General features: G+C 36.4%; 11 protein-coding genes and 1 non-coding gene across 12 annotated transcripts; 6 read left to right on the plus strand and 6 right to left on the minus strand.

Moving 5' to 3' along the window:
* Window positions 1-74: 74 nt before the first annotated feature.
* On the minus strand, window positions 75-1,367 carry FUN26 (nucleoside transmembrane transporter FUN26; the record flags this gene model as incomplete). Its single annotated transcript, XM_003959507.1, has 1 exon — window positions 75-1,367. The coding sequence occupies one exon, from the start codon at window positions 1,365-1,367 to the stop codon at window positions 75-77; it is 1,293 nt and encodes a 430-aa protein (XP_003959556.1).
* Window positions 1,368-1,667: 300 nt separating this feature from the next.
* Window positions 1,668-4,055, minus strand: CCR4 (CCR4-NOT core exoribonuclease subunit CCR4; the record flags this gene model as incomplete). The annotated part of the gene is made up of 1 exon (XM_003959508.1): window positions 1,668-4,055. The coding sequence occupies one exon, from the start codon at window positions 4,053-4,055 to the stop codon at window positions 1,668-1,670; it is 2,388 nt and encodes a 795-aa protein (XP_003959557.1).
* Window positions 4,056-4,740: 685 nt separating this feature from the next.
* On the plus strand, window positions 4,741-5,529 carry SYN8 (syntaxin; the record flags this gene model as incomplete). The annotated part of the gene is made up of 1 exon (XM_003959509.1): window positions 4,741-5,529. One exon carries the CDS (start codon window positions 4,741-4,743, stop codon window positions 5,527-5,529), a length of 789 nt encoding a protein of 262 aa, XP_003959558.1.
* A 141-nt stretch (window positions 5,530-5,670) lies between these two features.
* Window positions 5,671-6,984, plus strand: KAFR0K00690 (uncharacterized protein; the record flags this gene model as incomplete). Its single annotated transcript, XM_003959510.1, has 1 exon — window positions 5,671-6,984. One exon carries the CDS (start codon window positions 5,671-5,673, stop codon window positions 6,982-6,984), a length of 1,314 nt encoding a protein of 437 aa, XP_003959559.1.
* A 266-nt stretch (window positions 6,985-7,250) lies between these two features.
* Window positions 7,251-11,396, minus strand: KAFR0K00700 (serine/threonine-protein kinase; the record flags this gene model as incomplete). The annotated part of the gene is made up of 1 exon (XM_003959511.1): window positions 7,251-11,396. One exon carries the CDS (start codon window positions 11,394-11,396, stop codon window positions 7,251-7,253), a length of 4,146 nt encoding a protein of 1,381 aa, XP_003959560.1.
* Window positions 11,397-12,483: 1,087 nt separating this feature from the next.
* On the plus strand, window positions 12,484-13,380 carry LDS1 (Lds1p; the record flags this gene model as incomplete). The annotated part of the gene is made up of 1 exon (XM_003959512.1): window positions 12,484-13,380. The coding sequence occupies one exon, from the start codon at window positions 12,484-12,486 to the stop codon at window positions 13,378-13,380; it is 897 nt and encodes a 298-aa protein (XP_003959561.1).
* A 102-nt stretch (window positions 13,381-13,482) lies between these two features.
* GAL11 (Gal11p) lies at window positions 13,483-16,425 on the minus strand (the record flags this gene model as incomplete). The annotated part of the gene is made up of 1 exon (XM_003959513.1): window positions 13,483-16,425. The coding sequence occupies one exon, from the start codon at window positions 16,423-16,425 to the stop codon at window positions 13,483-13,485; it is 2,943 nt and encodes a 980-aa protein (XP_003959562.1).
* Window positions 16,426-16,811: 386 nt separating this feature from the next.
* Window positions 16,812-19,910, minus strand: FUN30 (DNA-dependent ATPase FUN30; the record flags this gene model as incomplete). The annotated part of the gene is made up of 1 exon (XM_003959514.1): window positions 16,812-19,910. One exon carries the CDS (start codon window positions 19,908-19,910, stop codon window positions 16,812-16,814), a length of 3,099 nt encoding a protein of 1,032 aa, XP_003959563.1.
* A 338-nt stretch (window positions 19,911-20,248) lies between these two features.
* Window positions 20,249-21,238, plus strand: ATS1 (Ats1p; the record flags this gene model as incomplete). Its single annotated transcript, XM_003959515.1, has 1 exon — window positions 20,249-21,238. One exon carries the CDS (start codon window positions 20,249-20,251, stop codon window positions 21,236-21,238), a length of 990 nt encoding a protein of 329 aa, XP_003959564.1.
* Window positions 21,239-21,341: 103 nt separating this feature from the next.
* KAFR0Ktrna10K lies at window positions 21,342-21,414 on the minus strand. Its single transcript has one exon. It is a non-coding gene; the product is annotated as a tRNA-Lys (tRNA).
* A 1,616-nt stretch (window positions 21,415-23,030) lies between these two features.
* Window positions 23,031-24,413, plus strand: DEP1 (Rpd3L histone deacetylase complex subunit DEP1; the record flags this gene model as incomplete). The annotated part of the gene is made up of 1 exon (XM_003959516.1): window positions 23,031-24,413. One exon carries the CDS (start codon window positions 23,031-23,033, stop codon window positions 24,411-24,413), a length of 1,383 nt encoding a protein of 460 aa, XP_003959565.1.
* A 447-nt stretch (window positions 24,414-24,860) lies between these two features.
* CYS3 (cystathionine gamma-lyase CYS3) lies at window positions 24,861-26,039 on the plus strand (the record flags this gene model as incomplete). Its single annotated transcript, XM_003959517.1, has 1 exon — window positions 24,861-26,039. The coding sequence occupies one exon, from the start codon at window positions 24,861-24,863 to the stop codon at window positions 26,037-26,039; it is 1,179 nt and encodes a 392-aa protein (XP_003959566.1).
* Between the last annotated feature and the right edge of the window lie 116 nt (window positions 26,040-26,155).

Here is a 26,155-nt window from a genome sequence, read left to right on the forward strand (position 1 = left end):
ATTTTGTTTCGAGGCCGGAACGACGAGATGTAATCGTATTACACGACGCAGTAAAAAACTACTACTGCCACTTTTTATTTAAGTAACAAATCTATAAAATATACAACGATGTAGCTGATAATGCTTCCTACAGCGAGTCCCGTTGACAGAAATAGGTTGATGAAGCCGCCAGCAGCTTCCTTTTCGTCATCCGTCGTTAGTTCTTCCGGAACCTTCATGTAACTGATGGAAATGACATGTCCGTTGGTGACACCGAAAAGAAACTGTAGTAGTAAGTATAGTATGTCCAGTATGAACGACTTTGGAGAATACTTGCTCTTGATGATGAAGAGGAAGAAAAATGGTACTAATGCAATTCTAGCCATGGAGTAGATGAAAGTCTTGAAGGTGGAGAATTTCGGGTCACGGAATGTAGGTAAATCTGCCAATACTCTGCCATATAGATCGCCTGCATTCCAAATCGTGAATACTAATGGTATGTATTGTGCATCGCTCAAAGGTATCCTCCCTACATGAGTGTTGGCAGCAAACACGGGGAATATTAGTGTCACAACGCACGCTGTGAATATTGAAAGTGCCAAGTATTTCAATTTGTAGTAGAGAACAATAAGTCGGACCTTGACCTTAATGTTAGATTGCACCTCCATTTCTTCTACATTATTACTGTTATCGACTGTAATCTCTGCAGAAGCTGTTAGATTCGTAAATTTCTCTAGAATTCCACTAAACTTGATCAGTATGATACAGACGTATGATACGAGGGATGTCACTAGAAAATATAGTAACACACCGATTTCATTCTGCGTTTCGTCTGCTTCCTCATTGGCATTTGCGAACGATACCAGGAATAGAACGAAGGATGGCAACACACCAGCAATGGCTTGGCCCAGCATCACCCCTTGACTGAATTCTGGTCCAAACACATTAGCTATTGCCATTACCCCATTCTGGGTCAATGCTGTTGATATGGCACTCATACTCACCAAAACCATAACCAAGATGAACGATATTCCCATAGGAAGCCAGGAGGACATCGTACAAAGCAAAGTTAGAGCAATAAAAGTAATTGTTTGCCATTTCAACCCATTAATAACACGGCTCGTGTAAGAATGTTGTCTTGGAGCCAGATATAGATTGTAACCCAAGGACGTGACCGTGGAAACGCTCATCATGGAACTAGTGAACAATTTAGCATAAATCGATGAAACTTGAAATAAATTATTTTGGAAATACAACGTAGCGCTCAAAATATTATTCCATGGCCATAAAAGACCAATTCCTATCACTAAAAAAGTTAAATAGGTGGCGTTTTGCACCTTTTCCATTAGAGGTCGTTCTGATAACTGAAGCAGTCTATCTCGGTCCATACTTCTACTATCGCCACCAAAATCACTTTATTATTTGAGACAGCTTATTCTAATGTGATGTTAGTTATCCCTATAAATGCTACACGGTATATCTCTGGAAATAAATGTCTTTATTAATGCTTTCAATGAGAGCCAAAAGTTAGATTTTTTAAATTTTTTAAACTATTTTTCATTATAAATACATAGTATGGATTATATAAAACACTATATAGATAAAATTTTGTGCTAATATACAGTCGTTAATACATTTAAGTACAAGGTGAAAAGTATTTGAACAGAAAAGATGGGGAAAGATCATGCTCATACTTTCCTGCTACCAGTGTTATTTTTCGTAAATTCTATTCTGGCAATTAATGGTAAATGATCACTTGGAAATTTATCATTTGGGAAACCAATGAATTTAGAAACGTAATCTTCATCGATTGGTCCTAATAGTCCTCTCACACGTAAGACGTGTGTTGAGTACCATATATAGTCAATGACGTTAGTGAATGAAGGAGTAAAATTAGTGAATGGTAATTCCCCAATACAGCCATAACTTGATCCTAGGGCCAAATGATGGCTGAAATTCTTCTGTGACATGAAACCAAAATCTCTGATTTCATCATCTGGATGGTCTTTAACGTTACCGGTACTGAATAATTCATACACGGCGGAAGTTAAATATGAATTGAAATCACCAGTTATTATAATTGGGAATTTTTTAACATCTTGTTTTGGATTTTCTTCTTTTATTATAGATTCCATATGATCTAATAAGACACCAACTTGGAAAGTTTTCACATCATTGAATTTTGGATCCCAATGTAAATGTGTTGTTACCACCCATAGATATTCACCGCTTTGTACGTGCTGTAATTTCATATATATTGCTACGTTATCTTTATTCATTGCACGGTTCAAATAATCTTCTGTACGTTGAAATCTTTTATGCTTTTGCCAAGCACCGCTGAAGTCAAGAGCTTCTTTTGTAATTAATTTGAATTTTGATTTCTTATAAAAGACGCAACAACCATCGACTTTTTTAGAGTCCTTAGCTTGCATGGTTTTAGCTCTTGTCTTACAATGGAAGTATCCTGTATAACCGTTTTTCTCTAAGAGAGGAGCCCAGAAATCTTCATACGTTTTGGATTCCACTTCTTGTAAACATAGTATATCACAACCATAGGACAAAATTTGTTCTTTTAATTTCTCACGTCTATAATCCCACCTTAATGCCCATGATGGTGTGTAACGATACATTTTTGGTGTAGCATAGTGCTGACATAAAGTATTGTAAGATAATATGGTAAAACTTTTTTTCAAAAGGCCAGCTTCTACTGCAGTATTAGCTGATTCTAATGAGTCAAATTCCCTCGTTGGTTCACCATCAGTATTGATTTCAATGAATTTACGATCTGCTGGTAATGGGACCTCAGGTCTATTGTCTCTTAAGTAGAAAATTAATCCAGTCATTGATTTTTCCATCAAAATTTTTAATAATTGTTTATCTAACGGATTTCCTTCACAACCTAAAAATTGTAAATTACAGAGATTACCTAGTTCCCATGGTAATGTTTGGATTAAATTATCAAAAAAATATAAATATTTCAGTTGATAACAAGAACCCAATTCAACTGGTAATGAAGTTAATCTATTGTGCGATAAATCTAATACCCTTAAATTTGTTAATTTTTTGATATCTGCTGGCAAATGCGATAATCCATTACCATTTAGATATAGTCTTGTCAAAAAAGTGTATTTAAAAAGATTTTCATTGATATTGATGACTTGTAAATTTGAAAAATCTATGGCATGCCATAATTGCGCGTCTTTTGTAGCGTCCTTAATATCATTCAAATTGACTTCATCATCCTCATCAATATTGTATTGTGATAATTTTTTGTGTTGTAAAAGAGCCGCAGGTGTACCTGAAAGGGCCTCTCTCATGTTGTGTAATTCAGTTTGTGGCGTACTAGGAGTGGAAATTCCACTTAGATTAGCAGTAGTTGGTGCTGTAGAATTTGATAACATTGAATTATTTGCATTATTTATATCCTGAGCCACGAAATTAGGTGTACTACTTCCATTATTATTATTGGCAGCAGCAACTTTTTCACTAGTGGTATCGACGGCCATTTCTACTAATAATTGTTTTGTTCGGTCCACCAATGACATGGAAGCGTCAGTCATTTGTTGTGGACCTTGTTGATTTTGATTTGCTAAATATTTTTTCATTGCATTTTGTCTTGCATAAACATTTGGTTGACCTAATGAACGTGCAGAAACGGATGCTAATTGTAATTGTAGTTTCCAAATTGGGTGATTAACTAATGAGGGGTCTTCAAGATGTGGATGAACTAGTGGATTATTTGCATTGACGTTCATGATTACTCCGCCTGGGGTCATGGAATTCGGGTTCAATGGAGCATTAGCATTATTAGCATTATTATTGTTGTTGTTATTAGTAGCAGCTGCAGCAGCATTAGAAGTACCTGATAGCTGATCTAGCAACTGACGAGAATTGCTAACGAGATTGGCGTCATTGCCAGTGACCAAACCTGGAGGAGGCATCTGTTGTGAATTCATCATCGGATTCAGATGCAGCTGTTGAATGGGCGTTCCTGAACCATGTATATTATTCTGTTGGCTCTGTTGAACGGCACCAATATTTGGGTTAGGATAACCCATTAGTGAAGGCTCATTCATGTTCAATTAGCACAGTGAGAATTCTATTATATCACTTCTCTTTCTTCTCTTCAATTTAAACCAAGTAACAATTGACACTAAAACAAACTAAAAAAAGAGTAATCTGCTCAAATGATTAATGGTAAAGCAATTTTTAACTAAAGGAAGATGCGCTAATTTTTGGGGGGGAAGAGATGACAGCAAATCTTTGAAATGAAAGAAATTAAAATGGAAACAAAAGAAATATGACGATGTAAAGCTCCAAAAGAATAGTAAGATATCAAATAAAGAAAATAGTCCCTAGATAACAATCGGTTTTCGTGAAATTTCTTCTCTATGAATCCAAAAAAATACGGCGTTTTCCCTAAAAAAGACTCTTCCACGTACAATATCTACTACTTCGTCTCGCTAGATATGATAATCCTCTGGTTTTTCAAAGAATACGTCTCCTTAATCTATGCAAAATTGTAAATATCTTAGTCACATATGAGAACTTGCCACCAAATTTCGTTTGTTTTCTTTCTCTTTTCAAATTTCAGAAAATTATGAAATCCTCTTCAAGGCCGGGTATCATTATCAAAATGGGAAAATTGGTTTCCCAGAAGTTTCGAATGGAGGATAAATTATTTTTAGTTAATTGATGGCTGATGAGAAGTTAGATGCAGAGGGATGGATGGATAGGTAAGAAGGAGTATAGGGTCCAAGAATGGAGTTGCTTAAGTTATCATATGAGATAGAGAGGCTGGGAGATATTGTGGACGAGAGGAAGCGTCTGGTAGAGGCGTTAAACATACGTCCCTCTAGTAATGATAATGTCATTTTGAAAACACAGATGGATAAGATTCTAGGGTTGCTGCAAGAATTGGCAAAGACTGCATCTGAACTTAAGCCAACCGATTTTGAAACGTTGAAGGATCGTATTGTTGAATATAATAGTTTGCTGAGTGATAGACTTGCTGACGATGACTCCTCAATTGATAAGACATTATATCTGTTCCAAGCTCAGATAACGCCGGGGAAGAGCAAGAAGAAGAGTAGCAACAGCAGCGATTCGAGTAGTCAGGAATCCAGTAAGAGAGTGAGGTTTAAAGACGAGATCAGTTACAACGAGTCCCCTCAGTACGGTTTCCAACCGTACCACGATTACGAAGAAGATGAAGAAGAAGCAACAATATTCAATACCCCATTGGTCTCCAATGAAGAACTGTTTGCCTCCCAGAGGCAGCAGCTCGATGAGCAGGATTCTCATTTAGATTTATTATCTGCATCCATGCAAAGGACACACGGTTTGTCTTTAGATATCAATAAAGAAGTGACAGAACAAAACACAGACGTCCTGGCTGACCTAGAAAACATGGTGGATTCAAGTGGCAGAAATCTGGAGAGAGCCCAGAGAAGACTTCAAATTTTCACCAAAACTGCAAGAGAAAACGGTCCCTGTGCAACCATCGTTTTGCTTTCAATCATACTGTTCTTTCTACTGATAGTCCTATAATATTCATCTGTATATACTCAATTTCAGCGTCGTGCTTTCTTCTTATTTGAATAACTTAATATATTTATTAATTAATAAGCAATCGAATTTCCGATGGGCAGACTTCTTTATAATTAGAAATTCTCTTGATAAAATTGATGTATGATAGATAGACAATTCTTTCGAATATTATCCAGCATACATTGGTTTAGACCATTACATAGTAACTGCTACCATATGACAAGAGTATTAAGGAAAAGAAAAGTCGTTTCTTCCAAGATCGAATCTGCTACTATCGATAATGACCCTGTAGTAAGATCAAAATATTTCAAGAAGCCCAAAATAGAAGAAACGGATGAAGTGAAAGTGGAAATAACGGAAAATCCAGTTGATATAGAATGGGTTAAATCTCTTAACAATAAAGAATACTTCGAATGGTGGGCAGAGAGTACAGGTAACGTGCCAAATCGCTGGGAAATCCCACTAGATGAAAGTATATTCACCGATGACCAACCAAAATATTTTAAAGAGATTTATTTGAAATTACGCAGATTGAGATCGAAAGTTACACCTCCTGTGGATCTGGTGGGAGGTTCTTCCATTCCCCTCACTGTAGGTATGTCATGTGGTATTCCAAAGGACCAAATCGAACCCATAAATTATAGGTTACAAGTCCTAATTGGGGTCATGCTATCATCTCAGACTAAAGATGAAGTCACAGCTAAGGGGATGTTCAATATAATGAAGTACTGTATTGACGAGCTCAATATATCACAAGGTATGACTTTGCAAGGTTTGCGTAAAATTGATGAGGCAAAACTAGATGAGCTAATTAAGTCTGTTGGATTCCATACAAGAAAGGCTAAATATATAAAACAGACATGTGAATTACTTGTTTCCCGATTTGATTCTGATATTCCGACAAATATCACTGATATGTTATCATTGCCAGGTGTTGGTCCAAAGATGGCTTATTTGACGTTACAAAAGGCTTGGGGTAAATTAGAGGGTATTTGCGTTGACGTACATGTGGACAGGTTATGTAAGCTTTTTAAATGGGTAAATCCAGATAAATGTAAGACGCCAAATCATACGAGGCAGGAATTGGAAAAATGGTTGCCTAGGCCCTTGTGGAAGGAGATTAATAGTTTGTTGGTTGGTTTTGGCCAGATGATTGATAGGCCAAAATTAAAACTTATAGATCCAGAAGCTCCAACGTATGAACGAGGTACGTTGGAGCATGAACTTAGGGAATTAATGGACAACATGAAAAACTACAAGATCTGGGTGAATTACTTAATTCGTAATGCCAAGGCAACTTTAGATGCACGTGAACAAGAGACTTCAATTGTGACGGTCAAAACGGAAAATGGTGGTTTGGTAACAATTAAAAATGAATTTGACCTCAAAACAGAATCTCTTCCAAAACATGTATTCAAAAAAGACGGCCATTTTGCAAAAATTGAAGGGTCATGATATTTAGATGGCTTAGTTTTTCTTCACGTCTTAATGACTTTTACTAATAATTTATAATTAAATGAACGATTAAACATATCATGATATATAAAATTAAATAGAATATACCAACTTACTCATTCTTTTAAAATGAACTTCTTTTTCTGATGGTTAGAAGTAATACTTGTAATGTTTATGTACAAAAAAAATTAATGATGTGGAGCCCATAGGCAATAAATTGAATATGGAATAGAAAAATGCATTTTTTTCGGAGTTGATTATTACGTTCAGATATCTAACCATTTATCATTGTAAATATCATCTATTGTTGGCCTCTTAAAGACATTTCTATTAAGTATTAATTTGATCAATTCGATACAATCCTGGCTTATATTTTCAGGATCATTAAACTTCAAATCACCTTCTAAAATCTCATCGATATTGTAGAAGGGATTTTCTTTAAAAACGATAGTATAGAGCAGGATACCTAATGCCCAAATATCTTGTGGTTTACCCTCATATGGATTACCACCCAATACTTCAGGTGCAGCATAATCGATGGTACCCACAAAAACATCAAAAGGTCCGCTCTTTACATAGGCGGCGGAACCAAAATCAATTATTTTTATAAAACCTTTGTTATCAACAATAATATTTTCATCTTTTATATCTCTATGGACAATACCTTGGTCATGTAAATGTTTAACTCCAGAGACGACTTGTTTGAAAAGTAATTTGATTTCAAATTCCGTCATATTTGAAGTAAATTCTATTAAATCAAATAAGTCAATGGAACCAGTTTCCCCATGAACGGGAGTTTCGATATAATAGTACTCGTCATCTTCAAAGAAATCTAACAATCTCAGAATATTCTCATGTGGCTTTTTATTCAATGTTGCCATAATTTGGATTTCTGAAGGGATAGTGCCTAATTTTCTATCACGTACCCAGGTATCAACAAGGATACGTTCTTTGAAAATCATTTTAATTACTACAATGTATTTTTTCATCTTGTGCATACAAAGATTAACTTTACCATATGCGCCTTCACCCATTTTTTGAAGAATGATAAAATCCTGTAACTTTTTAACATGCTTTAGAGAACCGATTTCTTTACTTGGAGTCCGTAGAAATGTTGTTGCAGTTCTACCAGATTCCTCGTCAGAATGATCAGATGATGATTCAGTTATTATGTTCGAGGAGATCTTACTTATGATTAAATTTCGGTCAACTTTAAAGTTATCTTTTTTAACAAACTGTGTTTTATCTTTTGCATAAATTCTTGCTAACTCCAGCTTATGTTTAGTTTCAGGATCCTCGACATTAGTCCCAATCTCATCAATGTCTGTAGCTACGTTTTCTTTTTCGTTTAAACCTACATTAAAACTAGTAGTTGATTCTTCAGCAGATCTATTTGTTACCACGTAATTCGATTTCGTTTCGTCACTATATTTTCTTAGTTTTAATGAATTTTCTATATTTTTAACATTAACTTCTCTGAGAGTTGGCTTTGTAATAGGACTTCCATTATTGTTTGTTCTTGGGGTCATAGACATCTCGTCTAACGAAGCTTTAGAAGAACTCTTTTGGGAGCTGGATCTAGAACTGTTTGTTGAGCTACTCAAATATGCTAATTCATTTTCCTTCAACATAACTAATTGAGATGGAGTTGTCTTATAGTCTTCAAATATAACATCTCTTGAATGAGTTACCCAAACAAGACAAACATTTGGATTAACAACTCTCAGCTGAAAATCAATTTTGATCACATTACCATCGTGATGAATAGCATCGATCCCCACAGAGGTATAAAACAATTCCCTATCGTTTTTCATCTCAGCAACAATTTTACGAAAGAAATGTTCGGTTAATACCATTCCTTTATTCTCCGGAAGAGTAATATCTAGGTCCGGATATTTAGAACTTATGAAATCAATAATATTCTGGAAGGATGGTATTATGGTTGTTATTGGCTTGTTTACTAGGTCGATAAAGTGGTAGCCAAACATGTTCTTTGATATTGATTTATTACAACTTACCATTTGTAGAGAATGAGAATCTACAACAAGCAGGCCTGCGATATATGGCAAACAATGAATTTTCAGTTTTAATTTATCTTCTAATAACACTGAGGAAATTGCACATGGGATATTTGAAAATGCATGATTTAGTGTAAAATATCTTTGCATATTAACGAGTTTTGAAATTCTTTCTGCTAATAAAAAAGAATTATCTGCAGAGTTTTGTGACGACTCATCACGAATGTTGTCAATGAATTTTGCTAGTGACTTACTAATTGCTGCTATATTATGAGAGTGTTTGTTCAACTCAACATATTTAGTCTCTGGATTTGAAATGGACCTTTTTTGAATTTCAATATCTGTATCTTCAGCTTCAGATGCTGTATCATCAGAATAGCCTTCATCTTTCTTCTCTGATTTTGAAGGACCCAGTTCGAACTTTGGAGTTTGACGTTGAATATTAGCGTTTTTAGGTTTTATGAAAAGATCATTATTTATTATTGCATCATTTCTTTTAATGACATTTGTAATATCAAAAGTGTGCACGTCCATTAAGATGTCCACGTAGTCACAGGGAACTTTTTCAAAGATACAGACTAAAAGTCCATTTTTTCTTTTAGCCCAAAAGGATGCCCATATACATTCATCTTTCATATTCATGTCACTATCATCCCTTGGCTGAACGATTCCAATAATTTCACCAGCAAATACCAATTCTTGGTTTTCTGTTGATACTATTTTATGAATAACAAAATCTCTAGAATCTACATGAATTAAGTCTAGTAATGTCAGTGTCTTTAGTACATTCTTGTTTATACCGAAGATCAAACAAGTTAAATCGTTAGCAGCTTTGAATTTCCATGGATGATCTTGACTACAAGTGAAGATAGCCTGTGGAGCTGAATTTTTAGCCGATGTGAAGGTCTTTAAAATTTTGCCGTAGTCCTTTTTAGAAGTGCTTGCGGAATTATTATTCGTTACACTGTCATTCGTTTGATTCTCTTGTATTTTGATGAAATCATCCAAACCTTTTTGCAAAGCTCCCTCGTCAGAAAGGAGCGTCTCTTCGTAAGAGACACTACGATCAAAAAATGGTTCAGCTAGACTGTCCAAAAGTATCTTTTTAAGTTTCAAATCGCTTGAATTTCTCTTTTTCTTTGATATCGATGGTTTAGTTATCTTATCTGTTCCCTCTGTTGAATTTTCGATAAAGATCCCCTTTCTTTGGACTAAAGTCGCTTGTCTTTCTCTTTCCTTCTCAATGGAGGACAAGCCAGTATCTTCATCTTTATCAAGTATCAATTTATTGATATTAAAAAGTGATAGCATATGTAAATGTGACGCATCGGCAGATGCATTTTTCTCTAAAGTTTCATTCAATAAATCTAGAAGGCTAATTAAATTTGAACGTTGTTCCTCCAAAAAATCTTCCTCCTGTTCCTTTTCTTCCTCTTGTTCCTTAGCAGCTGGCATATTTGATTGAAAACTTCTTCTGAATGGCGTTCTATCTCTATTGTTATTATTAGTGTGGTTGCTAGTATGACGAAAATTTGGATTTGAATAATCGAAGTTGTATTCATTTAAAATTTTGGGTAGTACTGCGACAGAATTTGCTCTATGAGTTATATCAATATCTCTTGCAGTACGATTAGTCAAAGTTGTTGTAATATCACTATTTTTCCTCGTAGGAAGTGTGGTTGTTGTATTGACGACGAATGCGTTCAATGCTGCTGTTGGAAGAGTGAATTTATGAACCTGATTTTTGTAGGAGTTTTTTGCATTTGACAATGATTGACTGCGAACTGTTCTTCTTGTGTGAGGATCGAAAGCATGCAGTGGGTCGATTTCGTTATTGATGTTGTGATTAGAGTTGATTGACATGGTACCGTCACTCGTATAAGGAATATTATTATTGAAATCCAAATCAAAGTTATCTTTCAAGTCGTTATTAGAAGGGTTTGTCAACATGCTAGGATTACTCAGTAGAATCTGTAGAGCCCTCTTCAATATTGATAATCTAACCGCCAGAGAGTTTGGTGATAAAGGGTTGTACGAATAGGAATGGGTGGATTCGTTTGGTATATTGTATAGTTCCTGGAAATCAATCATGTCAGACACTGTAGAACTGTTTGAATTCACGGAGAATCTTTTTGATGAAGTTGAAGGTCGTCTTTGAGAGGAAGTGTACTGATAAGATTGATTCAGTGATAGTTGTTTTATAGGGGTGGACAACCTACTTACAGAACTTGACGAGCACGATGTTTGGTCACTACTGGGAGACAGCACAGTATCATACGGTTCTGATAATGTTGGAGTGGTATTCTTGGTATTCTTAGAATTTGATATAGAATGCTTTTCCTTCAGACTCTGGAAGGAGTCCTTGGAATGATTTGAAGCACCAATATAAGGCATTATATGAGTGATATTCCAAGATTACCGATCGATAAAAGAGGTACTTTATTGCGTTGATTTTACCGTATAAAACTTTTCCCTCTCTTTATATCCTCTTGCTGCTAAAATATATATATATACGTATTTTTTCAAAGGGGTATTATAAAAATCCTAATACTAAGACGAAAATAACATAGTGATAAAAAAAACATGGCTATATCCATCAAACACGGGCTGCTGCACAGTGCTATTCGTGTGGGATGGAGGATATTCAGTAAGACGATAGCGGATATACGGTGGTGGTCTATTGAGGTTTACATTTAACTGTTGTATTTCTTGCGTCAATTTAGTGTATAATTTTAAATAAGAGATTTACCATTGCCCGTGAATCTGTGGATCTTAGAAGCAAGCAAAAGAGAAAGAAAGAGAGAGAGGTTTAATTAATCGGTTTATGCTGAAGGTCGCTTGGTGTGTCTTGCTTTTCCCTAAGATAGTCACTGTCGAGTGGTATGAGCTTGGAGATGGTCGAACCATTGTGATACTACTACATAGTACAGAAACGGAGTGAAATGATTAATAAGAACCGTTCTTATACAACATTTCCATCAGAATCATTACTGACATCCCTGTCCAGTGTTTACACATGCTAGGAACCATCCTATCTGACTGGATATATCAGCCTCAGCATGTGTATCATGTGACTACCTGTGTGACTGCCAGAAGGAAAAAGTCCGTTCTTGTCACGTGCCGAAAGGGAAATTTTCATCACGTCTCTTGCAGCCAGAAGAATTTCCCGCGCGAAAAAAGTTGAAACGGGGGAGGTGGGAGGATGTGGGATGCTCAGGGAGTTTCGCGTGGCTTCTGGCGTGGCTTTTCGTTGTGGCATTTTTGCCACGTTTTTGTGGGTTGAGTTCAAAGTTAGTGTCTCTCGGCCCCCGCCGGACAATACCGTATTGGGAAATGGTGTCAGAGTTAACATCAATTCCATTTCGTTGTCTTTGTGACAGAGCTTAATGTTGTTTCAGAGGCCAACATATAAATCAAGACTGGGCCATTACTCTATTGTTGGACTACTTGCAAACTACATCCTCGTTAGTCCCTTGTAGTGATGAGTTTTGCCCTCAGTTTACTTCTAACTGGTGCTGGTGGATTGGCATACAAGTTTGATAGAGAACAGATTCTCAAGCCACATCCAGGTATTAAGTATGATTTTAACGATTATAATTTACACGGTTTGAAACGTTGCTTCAAAGAATCTTTAGAACGTTGTGAAACTGGTGCTAAAAATTTTATTCCGTTATTCAGGAAAAGTTTATTCTATCCATTAAAAGGAATGGTGACATTAGCAAGGAATAAAAAACTGTACGCGTCGGAAGTCATATACATACAAAGTGTCTATTGTGTAATGTATTTCATTATACTGACACTGTACCTCAATACGATAACGCCAATGTATGTCTCATTTCTAGCTCTATTGGGTCCCCTTGGTGTCATGATAGCTACACTTCATGGATTGTTACATGCAAATTTATTAACTATGATGTTCATGAGAATGTCCCATTTTCAAGCAAAATTGGTCATTTTAACGTGTAAAAGAGAACCTGATGTGCCAATATACCCTATAGGTAAACCAGTTAAATATTACATCCCCTGGAATTGTAAATATTTCTGGCTAGTTTATTTCCCATTGAAATTTGTAAAATATCTCTATGGCTACATCGTTCTTTGTGTTCTATTAGTAATTTCTGCTCTTCCAATTATAGGTCCTTTCCTCTTCCATTTTCTAGTCTCTCCATTTATCACCAAGATTTATTTTAGCAAAAATTTAAGAATTAATGGTGTTAGTAACATTAATAGACAAAATTTTTTCTACGATAATTTAGGTTCATACGTCGCTTTTGGTCTTACTGCTGGGTTTTTAGAGTCTATACCAATAATCGCAGGTTTTATGTTATCTGTCAATTCAATGTCAAGTGCAATGTGGTTCAATGATAACTTTAACTAATTTAGTATGCTAAATATATGAATTATTCATTACTAAAATTAAAGAAAAACTATGTAAAAAACTTATATAAAAACAAAAAAAGAAGAATAAAAAAAATTTCACCTAGTCATTTGACCAAAAATCCCAGTTCCAAACGTCAACAAGTCCTTTATTATCCTCCACAGGATGATCAAGTTTAATTTTCTTCGTCTCGACGTCCTCCTCAGGAGTAATTTCAGAAAATTGTCTCTTATTATTGCTAATCGCAGTATAAGTCTTTGGCGTTTGGAAATTATTTAATTCACCAATAATATTATTATTTTCCAATTTCTTGAAAATTGAACCAATACAACTCAACTTAATGCCATAATCATTTTTAGCATTTTGATCTCTTTTACTCTTCATTAATAACTTGGAATCTACAATAGATAACTCAACAACATCACGTTCACGAGCTCTTTGAGCGACTTTACTCATCTTTCTCTTCTTCTTACCATTAGTCGAATCAATAAATGATTGATTGAATTTCAAAATCGGTTGTTCAATTTCTAATTCATTCAAATTCATTGCATCCGCCAAAGAGAATAAAAATAAATCCATTGAAGAATTCGAAAATATTTCTTGCCTATGTTTAAACCTCGATATAACCTCCAATTTTTTGGAATTCAAAGCTTGTAAATGGTCCTCTTCCTTCTTGAATGCATTGTCTTGTGTTGAATTGTTATCTACAGTTAATGGAGATGGAGATTTTTGTGTTGACTTAAGATTATTATTCACAGCTGGTGATAACCCATTATAATTAATCGTTGGTGTCATCGATTTCCCATTACTCAATGGCGATACATTGGCTGGAGATACTTTTTTACTAGTTGACTTCGAACGATTAGTAGCCTTGCCCGTAAGTTCTTTCTTAGGTTGTGTAAAGGAGGCCGCGCTGGCTGGTCCAGCAGACACAATATTTGATGGCTGATTCATCTCCTTCTGTGGCATGTAGAGCGGTTGTTGTTTGTCACTCATCATATCAGGAGCGTTCTTTCTAGTAGGTGGCGGTGGTGAGAATGCAGGTGTGTTTTGCTCTTGGACAGGAACTGGTGGCCACTGTTGTGGTGGTTGCTGTTGCTGTTCTCGGTTCTGTTGCAACTGCTGCATCGAACCTTGTACACGTTGCTGTTGTGATAATGGCTTATTGTCATTGATAGTATTGTTATTATTGGCCATAGGAAGACTGTTTCCACCTTGCAACTCTTGCTGTTGTTGTTGAATCAACTGTTGCCTTCTTATTATTTGGATTTTCATACTATCCCAATATTTCTGGTATTTCATAATTAATTTATCAACGGTATCCAATTTTACAACGAAGATACCTTTAGAACATTTCTCCAGGATTTCTTTAACAAAAATACGTAACTTCAATACTTCTTTCAAAAAGGCTTCACTTTTCGTGAAAACGTAAACTTGTGGGGCATAGCTTGAGACTTGAGCGAACAATTGTTGGTTTGCCTGTAGTTTTCTTTTGATTTCCTCTCTCTCATTAGGGGGAATCGTACTAGTTAGATCAGAAAGCCTCAATGGAGTTCTTGCAGCATCGCTAGATATCTTCTTAACAATTTCTACATCTCTTTGCGTTGGTTGTAGTAACTGCATGATTGCAGCAGCGCTTTTTGGACGCATCTGCTGTTGTTGCTGTTGTTGTTGCTGTTGTTGTTGTTGCTGTTGCTGTTGATGTTGATGTTGATGTTGTTGTTGATGTTGCTGTTGCTGTTGATGTTGCTGTTGCTGTTGCTGTTGCTGTTGCTGTTGTTGAGTGTTTATTCTTGCTTGCTGAGCTTGTGCTTGAATCTGTGCTTGAGACATATTTGGAGGAATATTAGTATTGGCAGCTGCTCTCTGCGTTTGAACTTGAGGAAGCATCTGGGGTGGAATTTGTGACGGCATTTGTGGTGCCATCTGCTGTGGTATTTGTGTTTGTTGCTGCTGGAGTTTATTTGCATTTACAGCAGCAGCTTGAGCCATTCTAATGCTCTGTATCTTTTTCAATGCCTTTTGATTAATATATTTTCTTATAAAATTTTGCTTATTAGCGTCGGTCATATTACTGCCATATTGAGTTTTTTGGAAACTTTTACAAGCTTCAATAGCTTCCTGTAAAAGAGCCCTTTGTTCGTCCTGACTAAACAATTGGTTTATTTGTCCTAGAACATTTGGTAGTTCGTTCGGATTCCTATTATTCATATTATTATTTGCACTATTGGTATTAGTGGCATTATTGTTATTCATTGTTCCAGACATATCATTTTGTTGCTGTGGTTGCTGCTGTTGCTGCTGTTGCTGCTGCTGCTGTTGCTGATTCACAGCAGTTGCGTGCTGCTGTAGCTTTGATTTATATAATAACTGTTGATGGATTTTATAAACCTCTTTTGCAACTTGCATATCGTGTGGAGTTAAACGTTTCTGCTGCGCCAGTTCTGTAATTTGTTGCCATGTATTCACACCTTTTGGTATGTTTGGGATTCGTTGTAGTAACTCTCTTGGGATCAGAGCAATCTTCATTTGGTTAATGAGTTGCTGTTGTTGTGGTGTTAGCTGTGTCTTACCTTGTTGCTGTATATGGGCCTGTTGTTGTGCAGCTACAGCCGCAGCCGCAGCCTGCTGTTGCCTATCTTTTAGCTGTTGGGCAGCTTGCTGTCTAGCTTGAGCTTGTTGGTTCAAAAATGTCTGAGAGTTCATATTCATAGCATTAGAAAGATAGTTCGGATTATTATTATTGACGTTTTGCACTCCACTTGCATTAGAATTCATATTGTTCGAGTTTATCTGCTTCTTCCTAGTATCTCTAGTGTTACGCATCGCATTAACCTTCTCCTTCATGCTATCCAAATATTCTTTTCTGGAGGAACATTTCGCAAATAGGGCTCTTTCGAAGTTCTTCGCATGAACTTTCATCTTTTCAGCTGTATCGTTGTTACCACCATTGATGACATTGATATCCATCAAAACTTTCAGTAGTTCGGCAACGTTCGAAGAACGTTCCTCCACTGTAAGTGTATCCTTACCAGGCAAATCCATTGTACGACTGCTTGTGTAATAAATCTAGGCTGGCCCTGTTGATGTAGCTAAACTTCTATATTTCGTTGCCACTACTGAAAGAAACGCTTTTTTTTACTTTTTACGAAGTTGTTGATCCTTTTTTCCAATGCTCGTGAAAAATGCGACCATTTAAAACAGTCGTGAAATTTATCAATTTGAAACGCAGTTATTGCTTAACTTAGCAGCCTCTCGTTCATTAGGTCAATTGGTTGGTTGGATTGACCTGAAATGATTCGATTGTGGGGCCCTTGGCCCTTTTTCCGGGAGTAAATAGCTTTATTTTGGCAGATTTTGCACTGGAAACATAGGCGAAAACTTATATTTATCTATGTACTTGGTTTTATATAAGCAATTGAACGTGTGGTCTATTTGGATTGTTGCTCTTGGAAGACAAGATCTTCTAGCATATCGCTTACTTTGTTTTCCAAATTTTCCTCAGCCTTCTTGTCATCTTCACTGACACTCAAGTCCAACGCTAATTTGTTTTTGGCCAATTGATGTATTTTCTCTTCAATTGAATCCTTCGTGATTAATGTGGTTATTGTAACCTCTTTGGTCTGTCCCACACGGTGTGATCTATCAGCAGCCTGTCTGTCATCATGAGGATTAAAACTTTGATCAAATATAACTACGTTATTGGCACAAACTAAATTGATACCAAACCCACCAGCTTTAGTTGATAAAATGAAGATTGGAATGGTTTGATCTTCGTAAAACTTATCAATGATATTTTGTCTCTCGTTAACTTGTGTGGACCCGTCCAAACGTAAAAACTTATAGCTCAATGTACTCAAAACCATCTCCAATATATCTAACACCTGCGTAAATAATGAAAAGATTAAGACTTTCTCTTTCTTTTTATTGATGATATTGTCTAATATGGTGATTAATGTATCCACTTTACCTGATTGCATCCATTCGTCGTTGCTTAATTGAAACTTTGATAAAGTGCGAGGGAAATTTTGGCATAGTCGATGCAATTCAAAATCTGTCATGTAACTCATATCCTCCATTATATATTGTTTGTTACCGTCTTCCGAATACTGTGGTTCCGAAAGTATTGCCGTACTCATTTTATCTATGACTTTGTCATCATAAATATGTCTGAACAATAATGGATGTATAGAAGCTTTTCTTAAAGCCATAATCAAATTTTTAGAAGAGGATGTTTCCTTTCCTTCTTTATGATCAATAACATGTTGAATTTCACGACGGTATATTTCCTTTTGAGTTTCCTTCATTTCACATTTTTCAATTTTCAAATGCTTAGCAGGTAGATGTTTTAGAACTTGATCCTTACGTCTTCTCAAAATAAATGGCTTCATCATGGTCTTAGCCCTTTCAATGGCTTCTTGTACTAACAATGGATTGTGGTCCTTGTTGTCATCGGTGGTTCTTGCACGTTGCTTGAAAACAGTGGCGAGTGATTCTTTCTTGGATTCAAACAATGAAGGCATAATGAACTCCAACAGAGACATCAACTCCTTTAAATTATTTTGCAATGGTGTACCAGTAAGTAATAACCTGAATGACCCTCTAATTTTCATTAACTTATTGAATCTTTCGCTCATTGAGTTCTTTAACATATGACCTTCATCGTATACTACAACATTGAACTGGAGGCCCTTCAAAAAAGAGACGTCGTATTTATTACCAGCAGCCAGATTGTAAGTTGTCACAATTACATCATAGTTATTGCTGTCTTCTAACATTTCACGTAATTCAGCTCTTTCATTCTGAGATCCATAGTATGGTTCAATCCTTAATGCTGGACAGAACTTCTTAAACTCCCTTAGCCAGTTTTCCAAAGTGGAAGATGGAACCACGATAAGATGTGGTCCTGATTCATTAATTTGTTTTAAATAAGCTAAAAAGGAAATCACCTGGCATGTCTTACCGAGACCCATATCATCAGCGAGTATACAAGACATTTGGTTATGATATAACAAATTTAACCAATTTATACCGGTTTGCTGATAATCTTTCAACTCTATTTCGCCGCTAAGTAATCTTGGCTTACCTTTGAAAAACTTGATCAGACCTTTTCTTTGAATACGCAGACCTCTTTTACCAGGGACGGATATCCGTTTATTGCTTCCATCTTCATCATAATCTTCATCATCCTCATCATCTTCTAATTCTTCTTCCTCCTCTTCTTCTTGAAAATCTTCATCATCACTATCACCAATGGTTGTCTTCTTTATTTTATTAACTAATGATGTTGGGTCAGGTGTTGGCGTATTACTGACTTCTGTTTCATCGAATTCATCTACCACGGCATTTTCAGAGTCATCATCATCTTGATCAACAGTCATGAAACTCACAACATCATTACTTTCCTGATTATTCAATTGGACACCCCATCTAGACATTTGTGATGAAATAAGTTTACCATATGAAGAACATTGTTTCAATAAGGAGTCTAATGCATTGTAACCTCTTATTGATTGATTAATTTTCTCCAAGAATCTCTCACCTTCCTTCTTCTGTCCACGACTCCTCTTTCTTTTATTTTGGGACTTCTCTTCCTCTTCATCTTCTTTCGAATGAGTAGTAAAATCCATATCTGCGAAAATTACCAGATTGTTAAAGGGTCTCTTTGAGACTATTAATTTTGCCTTTTCAAAAGTAGTCTCTGCTAGATCTGAAATATCCAGCGGATCTGCAGTATTTAAAAACTCTAAGATTTGAGTATCAATGTCAACACCGTTGGCATGTTGATCTTCGTCTTCATAATCATCAGAGATATCATCTTCTGTCTCATTCTTATCATCTTCATTTTCATCATAACTATCCTCATCTTCCTTTTCCATCAATTTTTTGGCTTTTAATTTCAATAGTTTTGAATCTAATTCAGTTATCTTATCACCTCTAACTAATTTTCTCTTCTTAGAAGTTGGTTTTGGTAATTCGTGTTTGAGTTGTTTCATTGGCAAATAATTTGGTAAAGAAATCGCCTCGAGGTTTTTTGGATCATAGGCTTTCTTTGATTCTTTCATAACGTTTGAGTACCTATGGTATATTGATTCATTTGGTTTATTTAATGTAATTTTGGTGGTTTGAATGGAATTTAGTCTTTTGGAACTGTTACTTTGATTGCTTGAGCTTCTTTGAGGTGACGTAGATGACCATATATTTCTTTGAGACTTGATCCTCTCTAACCTGGCTCTTGCGTGCTCCAAATTGAAGGAATTTGACTTAAAGACAGCTTGGATCAATGTCCTGGAAAAATCGGGAAATTCCTTTTCTAACGTCAGAACTTGATCATCAAAAGAGGTAGGCTCTTTCTTAGTAAAAACCCCAGTAATAGCATGGTCACTTGGTCTATATGTGAATTTATCACGGAAGGCATCCACTTTTGAATCAGTTTCAGGTGGTTTTAAAGGTGATGATGACATGGTAGTCGGTATAACTGGCGATGACGTCCCAGGAACTTGAACTTCGTTCTCAGAATTGTCTTCCATAGTTTAAGAATAAAAGCAATAATTAATACAACAGCTAGCAAGGGCTCTAAGCGTATCTCAGTGACTAGTTAACGGTACTCTATATAAGTATTGAGACACCAAAATGATGAAAATTTTTCTTTATAATATATCTAGCATTACGCGAAAAATAGGCAGACGCTCCCTCTAAAGAGAAAGCTCATCGCAAGATTATACACCAACATTAAATGGAAGACAGATCTCAAGTTTGATACGTGGATTAGTTGGTAACTCGGGGTGAGAATATGAGTGTTTATAGAATATTTTCGTTAGGTTCCAATGGGAAGGGACAGTTGGGTCTTGGTCATGAAGACGATACGATGGTAGTCCAAGAATCCCTAGAATTAGATGGTGATAAAAAAATCGAGAAAGTTTCTTGTGGAGGTAATCACACGGTTATACTGTTACAGGATGGAAGACTTCTTTCATCTGGAGATGGAGAAATGGGCCAGGTTGATAGGGCTCCAGGATTAGGATGGAAATACATGGAGACAGGTTTGCTTATTAATGATGTCGCATGCGGTTGGGAATTTACAATTGCCATAGACAACAATAATGCAGTGTTCGCTAGGGGCTATGGGCCCAAGGGAGAGCTGGGACTAGGTGAATCTAGAGTTCAAGCCACAACATTTGAGAAAATCATGGATATAGATGAGGGGTTTCACGGTAAGTTGTTCTCATCGTTTCAAAATTGTACTTTACTTGTTCAAGGAAGTAAAAATGGTAGTAAAGTTTATGGATGGGGTAGTAATTTAAAATGTCAATTATTAGAACCGAAATGTAAGTCGGTATTCCATCCGACACTGATATATGAAAACAATGACATTACTATTGATTATGTAGCCATGGGTAAGGACTTCATGGTTCTTGTTGATATAGAGGGACAAGTAGTTGACGTTAGAGGTTCTATACCAACCGATTTCCACGTAAACGAATGGAAGGGCCGAAAGAACTTGAAAGTTTACTGTATGTGGTCTTCGATTCATATTTGGTGTGGCAATAAACTCTACTCCTATGGATTTGGACATTTTGGCCAATTATTTGATAAAGATTTTAAGCTAGATAACGTTGTTGATATCGGAATGGGTAGTGAACATGGAATAATTGTAATGAAATGTGCTTCAAGTTACAAGGTTCTTTGTTGGGGCTGGGGTGAACACGGTAACTGTGGATCACTCACAAATGACAAGCATAAGATTGTAAACGACCGTTCAAATACGACGAGTCCGTTAAATGAAATTTTAACATGTAAAAATGTTCCTTTGGTATATGGTGGTTGTGCAACCACTTGGATCGTTACAAGAGATTGAATGAAGCATTCTCATAGGAAATTCTGCCCTGTCAGTAATGTTCATTCATGCCTGACACATTTAATAAAAAAATAATCATTTCAATATGTTGCAAAAAATAAACAGCCCTGTAGGGGGCTCGAACCCCTAACCTTGTGATTAAGAGTCACACGCGCTACCGATTGCGCCAACAAGGCCTGTTTTGTTGAAAAATTGATATTTCCAACTCCGGTGTCTTGCGTGGAACTAATTCAAGAGTCGGTGAGACAAAAAGTCTAACGACTTCTTAATCTCTAAATGTCGGCTCCCGGTCCATAGGAGGTGTCTCTATTACAATGTGTGTAGAAAGCCATTTTAAGAAACTGCTGGAAATGGCAATATACCGACATTTCAATGTTTTGATAGTTAGCATGACTAATTTAGAATGTTATAGAAGATATGAACAATAATTATGGTGTGATAAACACGATCATTTGTTGACACGAAATATTTATGGTGTGATAAACACGATAATGTATTGACTCATGAATCTATAACATGATAATTGGCATAATTCAAAATGTGTTGGAAAAGGTATAAATACTCAGGTGAACACTGAAGTTTGATCAAAGTTTGTATCACTTTATATTATTTTATATTATGATTATATTTTATATATAACGAGTGCATTATTTGGTATAACCACTGATTAATAAGAATTACTTCACTAACTTGACTGACATCCACAACATGACCAATATTAACATAAATAATATAAAAGGAGACATTCTCTGATCTTCCTTCACGTCAGAAACTGGTGGTCAAATTCAGATTTATGGAAGATGGTAATCCGGTGGAGAAGCTATTTTGACCCATACTGTCGGGACGAGAGTGTGATGGATATGTAGTGCCACAGCATAGATTGTTAAACGAGACTGTTGTGGATCGGTAAATGGCAACGAATAGTGTGAACACGACGGTTCATCATAACAGGAATATTTGCCACTTGTTCAAATACAAGGAAGCCCTACGACGTCGTACAAATGTCGAGTGAAAAATATTCACCATTTCTTTAATGGGAGTGTCATGGCACCATCTAGTATCGGTAGAATATTTTTCCTTCTCTTATTGACGATACTTTTTCATATAGAAAAAAGAAGGTAAGAAAATTGTATATAGTTTAGTAGAGGCTTTACACTTTATTTGTTAAAGCGTGCTGCTTTAAAGTGGGATATATTTCTGATAAACAACTTGTCTGTAAATAGTGAACACGGTGACGCATTTTTTTCTTGTATGATTGACAACCATCCTTTTAATGTTTTGTTCTGTTCCGGAGAAAGTCAACAACCATCAAAACAACAAGATAAAAGCTAAATAAAAAAAATTATAGAGCCAAACTTTGCTCGACGAGGGTACCCACTCGCATCCAAAGCTGACATACAGTCGCTCCTGAGGGGATTAACAAATCAAATAGGACAAAATGTGCCATCACAAATCGGCCACTCTCAATTCCTCTTTAAAATTTCAAACGGGAAAACAGAATTCCAACAAGCACTATAAACAAATATCTTGATAGATGCCACCACCATCCGGACAGTCATCCGACGCCAAGAATAACATCTATCTCTATGGTCTTCTGTCGCCGTCATTTTGGCTGCAATTGCGTCGTTATTCAGGGTAATGAATATCTTGCAGCGAAAAAAAAAATCCCGAGAAAAAGAATAAAAGGGAAGGCTCACTGCGTGGTAATCGAAATGAATTTGTAACAAGAGTAAGAGATATCTATAGGAGTGGTAAAGAGAGAAACTGGACGCTCGTTTAAAGAGAGAGATTAATGGGTAAAGAACTGAATCAGAACAATCTATCCTTTTTGAACAGTAACATACAAGAAAAGAAGGAGGAGGACGAAGAAAGTGCTTTAACGAATTTTGAATTCAATCAACAGGAAGAATTGAATAGTAATTTAAATTTATCAGAATATTGTATTTCGAGTGACGCCGACACGGAGAAGATGGATAGTGATCAGCAGGTCTCGATACCAAAGTTATCTGAGTTGATTCAAGATGCTGGCAATGAGGAAGAAGAAAGTGAAAAAATTTTGAAGAAGAGAAAGTTGGAAACTGATGCCATCGATAATGAACAAAAGGAGGAAAAAGATCACGAAGAAGAAGAAGAAGGTGAAGGAGAAGAAACTATTCATGCACATGAAGATGGGGGTGATGAAGGTGAAAATGCAGATGATGAGGATGAAGACGATGATGAGGCCATTAAAGTAAAACAAGATACTACAAAAGCAGACGAACAACCATCTCTCATAGAAACGATTTCCCAAGAACATGCAATGGAGGAAGAAGAGGAACAGAAGGAAAGCGAAGAAGAAAGACCAAAAGAGGAAAAGGAGGAATCGAATAAAAATATTTTGGATGTTGAAGATGAAAAAAATTTAATAAGTGAGTCGACACCGGAAGAAGAAGAACTCAAGGAACAAGACGAGGAGGAAACTGCTATTGATTTTGAGAATAAAAGACTTGAAGCTTTGAATGACATTACAGATATCGAGTACAAGTTTGCCGAATTGAGACAGAAATTGTACGACAATAAATTGTTAAAATTAGAAACGGAATTGCAAATGTGTCTTGAAGGTACACACCCTGAATTACAGAAATATTATTCTAAAATAGCGTCTATTCGTGATAACAAGTTACGCAAAGCGTATCAAAGACAAAAATATGAATTAAGCTGTATAGACAAGGAGACGAAAGCTTCAAGGATTTTCATCCATCAAAATTTCTACAAAAACGTGAATGATCTGAAAAATCATCTATTAAATGAAACAACACAGGAATGGTACGATATTAACAAGGAAAGAAGAGATATAGATGTGATTGTTCCTGATATTAATTATCATGTACCAATAAAGACATCAAAGAAGACATTGAGTTGCATAACAGGGTACGCAGGGGCCGCACAGGCAAGATTACCTGGCGAGCCAATATCTGAAGATTTGGAAGTGGAGAACATCAAGTTCAGATATAAAAATAATCCAGTAGACAAATTAGAAGTCATTGTGGATAGAATGAGATTGAACAACCACCTAAGTGACTTAGAAGGCTTGAAAAGATACTACAGTGCCTTCCCTGGGGCACCAAATTTGAGCAGTCTAAGAGACAGTGAGATCAATGACGATTTCCAAGAATTAGCAAACCTGACTCATTAACGTATGTAATATTAACCCAGTATATAGTAATAGAATGGATAATAATGATTGTTAATGCCCTGTTGACGATTCGCAACGGCAGCAAGTCACATGTTAACATCTTGCATGCGAGCCACCTCCACCTCCATCGCCGATGCACTTTGCATTTCCACACCGTGTCCCACCACAGTTTCTCGAGCTTCCAGCGTCTTCTTATATAATCCGCCAGGAGACGGCATTGTCGTTCTCTCTCAGAAAACGACGCGGCACTCTTTGCTTTTTTCTTTTTCGCCATACAAATTTTTCATTTCTCGAGCAATTTGACTCGCTGCTGACACATATAATCCATATACCTAATATATATATATATATATAGTTGAGATGTTACATTACCTCTTATTGGATTAATTCCTATCAGATCACAACAGGTTAAAACTAATCTAAATATCAAATATAAAATCAATTACAATGGGTGTCAGAGAATCAGACAAATTCGCTACAAAAGCTATTCACGCAGGTGCACACGTAGATGTCCACGGTTCAGTCATTGAACCAATCTCTTTGTCCACCACTTTCAGACAAAGCGCTCCAGCTCAACCAATCGGTACTTATGAATACTCTAGATCTCAAAATCCAAACAGAGAAAACTTAGAAGTCGCTATTGCTTCTTTAGAAAACGGTAAATACGGTCTAGCATTCTCTTCTGGTTCTGCCACCACCGCCGTCATCTTACAATCTCTACCACAAGGTTCCCATGCCATCTCCATCGGTGACGTCTATGGTGGTACTCACAGATATTTCACTAAAGTTGCTAACGCTCACGGTGTTGAAACTTCCTTCACCAACGATCTACTAAACGATTTACCAAAATTAGTTAAAGAAAACACCAAGTTAGTCTGGATTGAATCCCCAACTAACCCAACTTTAAAAATCACTGACATTGAAGCCGTCTCTCAAAAGGTTAAATCATTAAACAAAGATATCTTACTCGTGGTAGACAACACTTTCCTATCCCCATACTTATCAAACCCATTGAACTTCGGTGCTGATATCGTCGTCCACTCCGCCACTAAGTACATCAACGGTCACTCAGATGTTGTCCTCGGTGTCCTTGCTACCAACAACAAGGACATTTACGAAAGATTACAATTCTTACAAAACGCCATCGGTGCCATCCCATCCCCATTTGATGCTTGGTTAACTCACAGAGGTCTAAGAACCCTTCACTTAAGAGTCAGACAAGCCTCCTTAAGTGCCCAAAAGATCGCTGAATTCTTACAAAACAACGAAAACGTCGAAGCAGTCAACTACCCAGGTTTACCAACACACAAGGACTACGATGTCGTCAAGAAACAGCACCGTGAAGCCCTTGGTGGTGGTATGATCTCCTTCAGAATCAAAGGTGGTGCCGAAGCTGCTGCTAAATTCTCTTCATCTACTAGACTGTTCGCTTTAGCTGAATCTCTAGGTGGTGTAGAATCTTTACTAGAAGTCCCAGCCGTCATGACCCACGGTGGTATTCCAAAGGAAGCCAGAGAAGCCTCTGGTGTCTACGACAACTTGGTCAGATTATCTGTTGGTATTGAAGATGGAGATGACTTACTCGAGGATGTCAAACAAGCCTTGGAAAAATCCGCTGCCAAATAAATGGCTTATTCATGTACAAAACGGTAATTAATAAGGATTATATACTTTGATATATCTATAAAGTAGTGTTATAATAATATACAGGTTTATTCATTGTAATATCTGGTGTACTCATA

This window comes from Kazachstania africana, chromosome 11 (assembly GCF_000304475.1).
Source record: "Kazachstania africana CBS 2517 chromosome 11, complete genome".
NCBI lineage: Eukaryota > Fungi > Ascomycota > Saccharomycetes > Saccharomycetales > Saccharomycetaceae > Kazachstania > Kazachstania africana.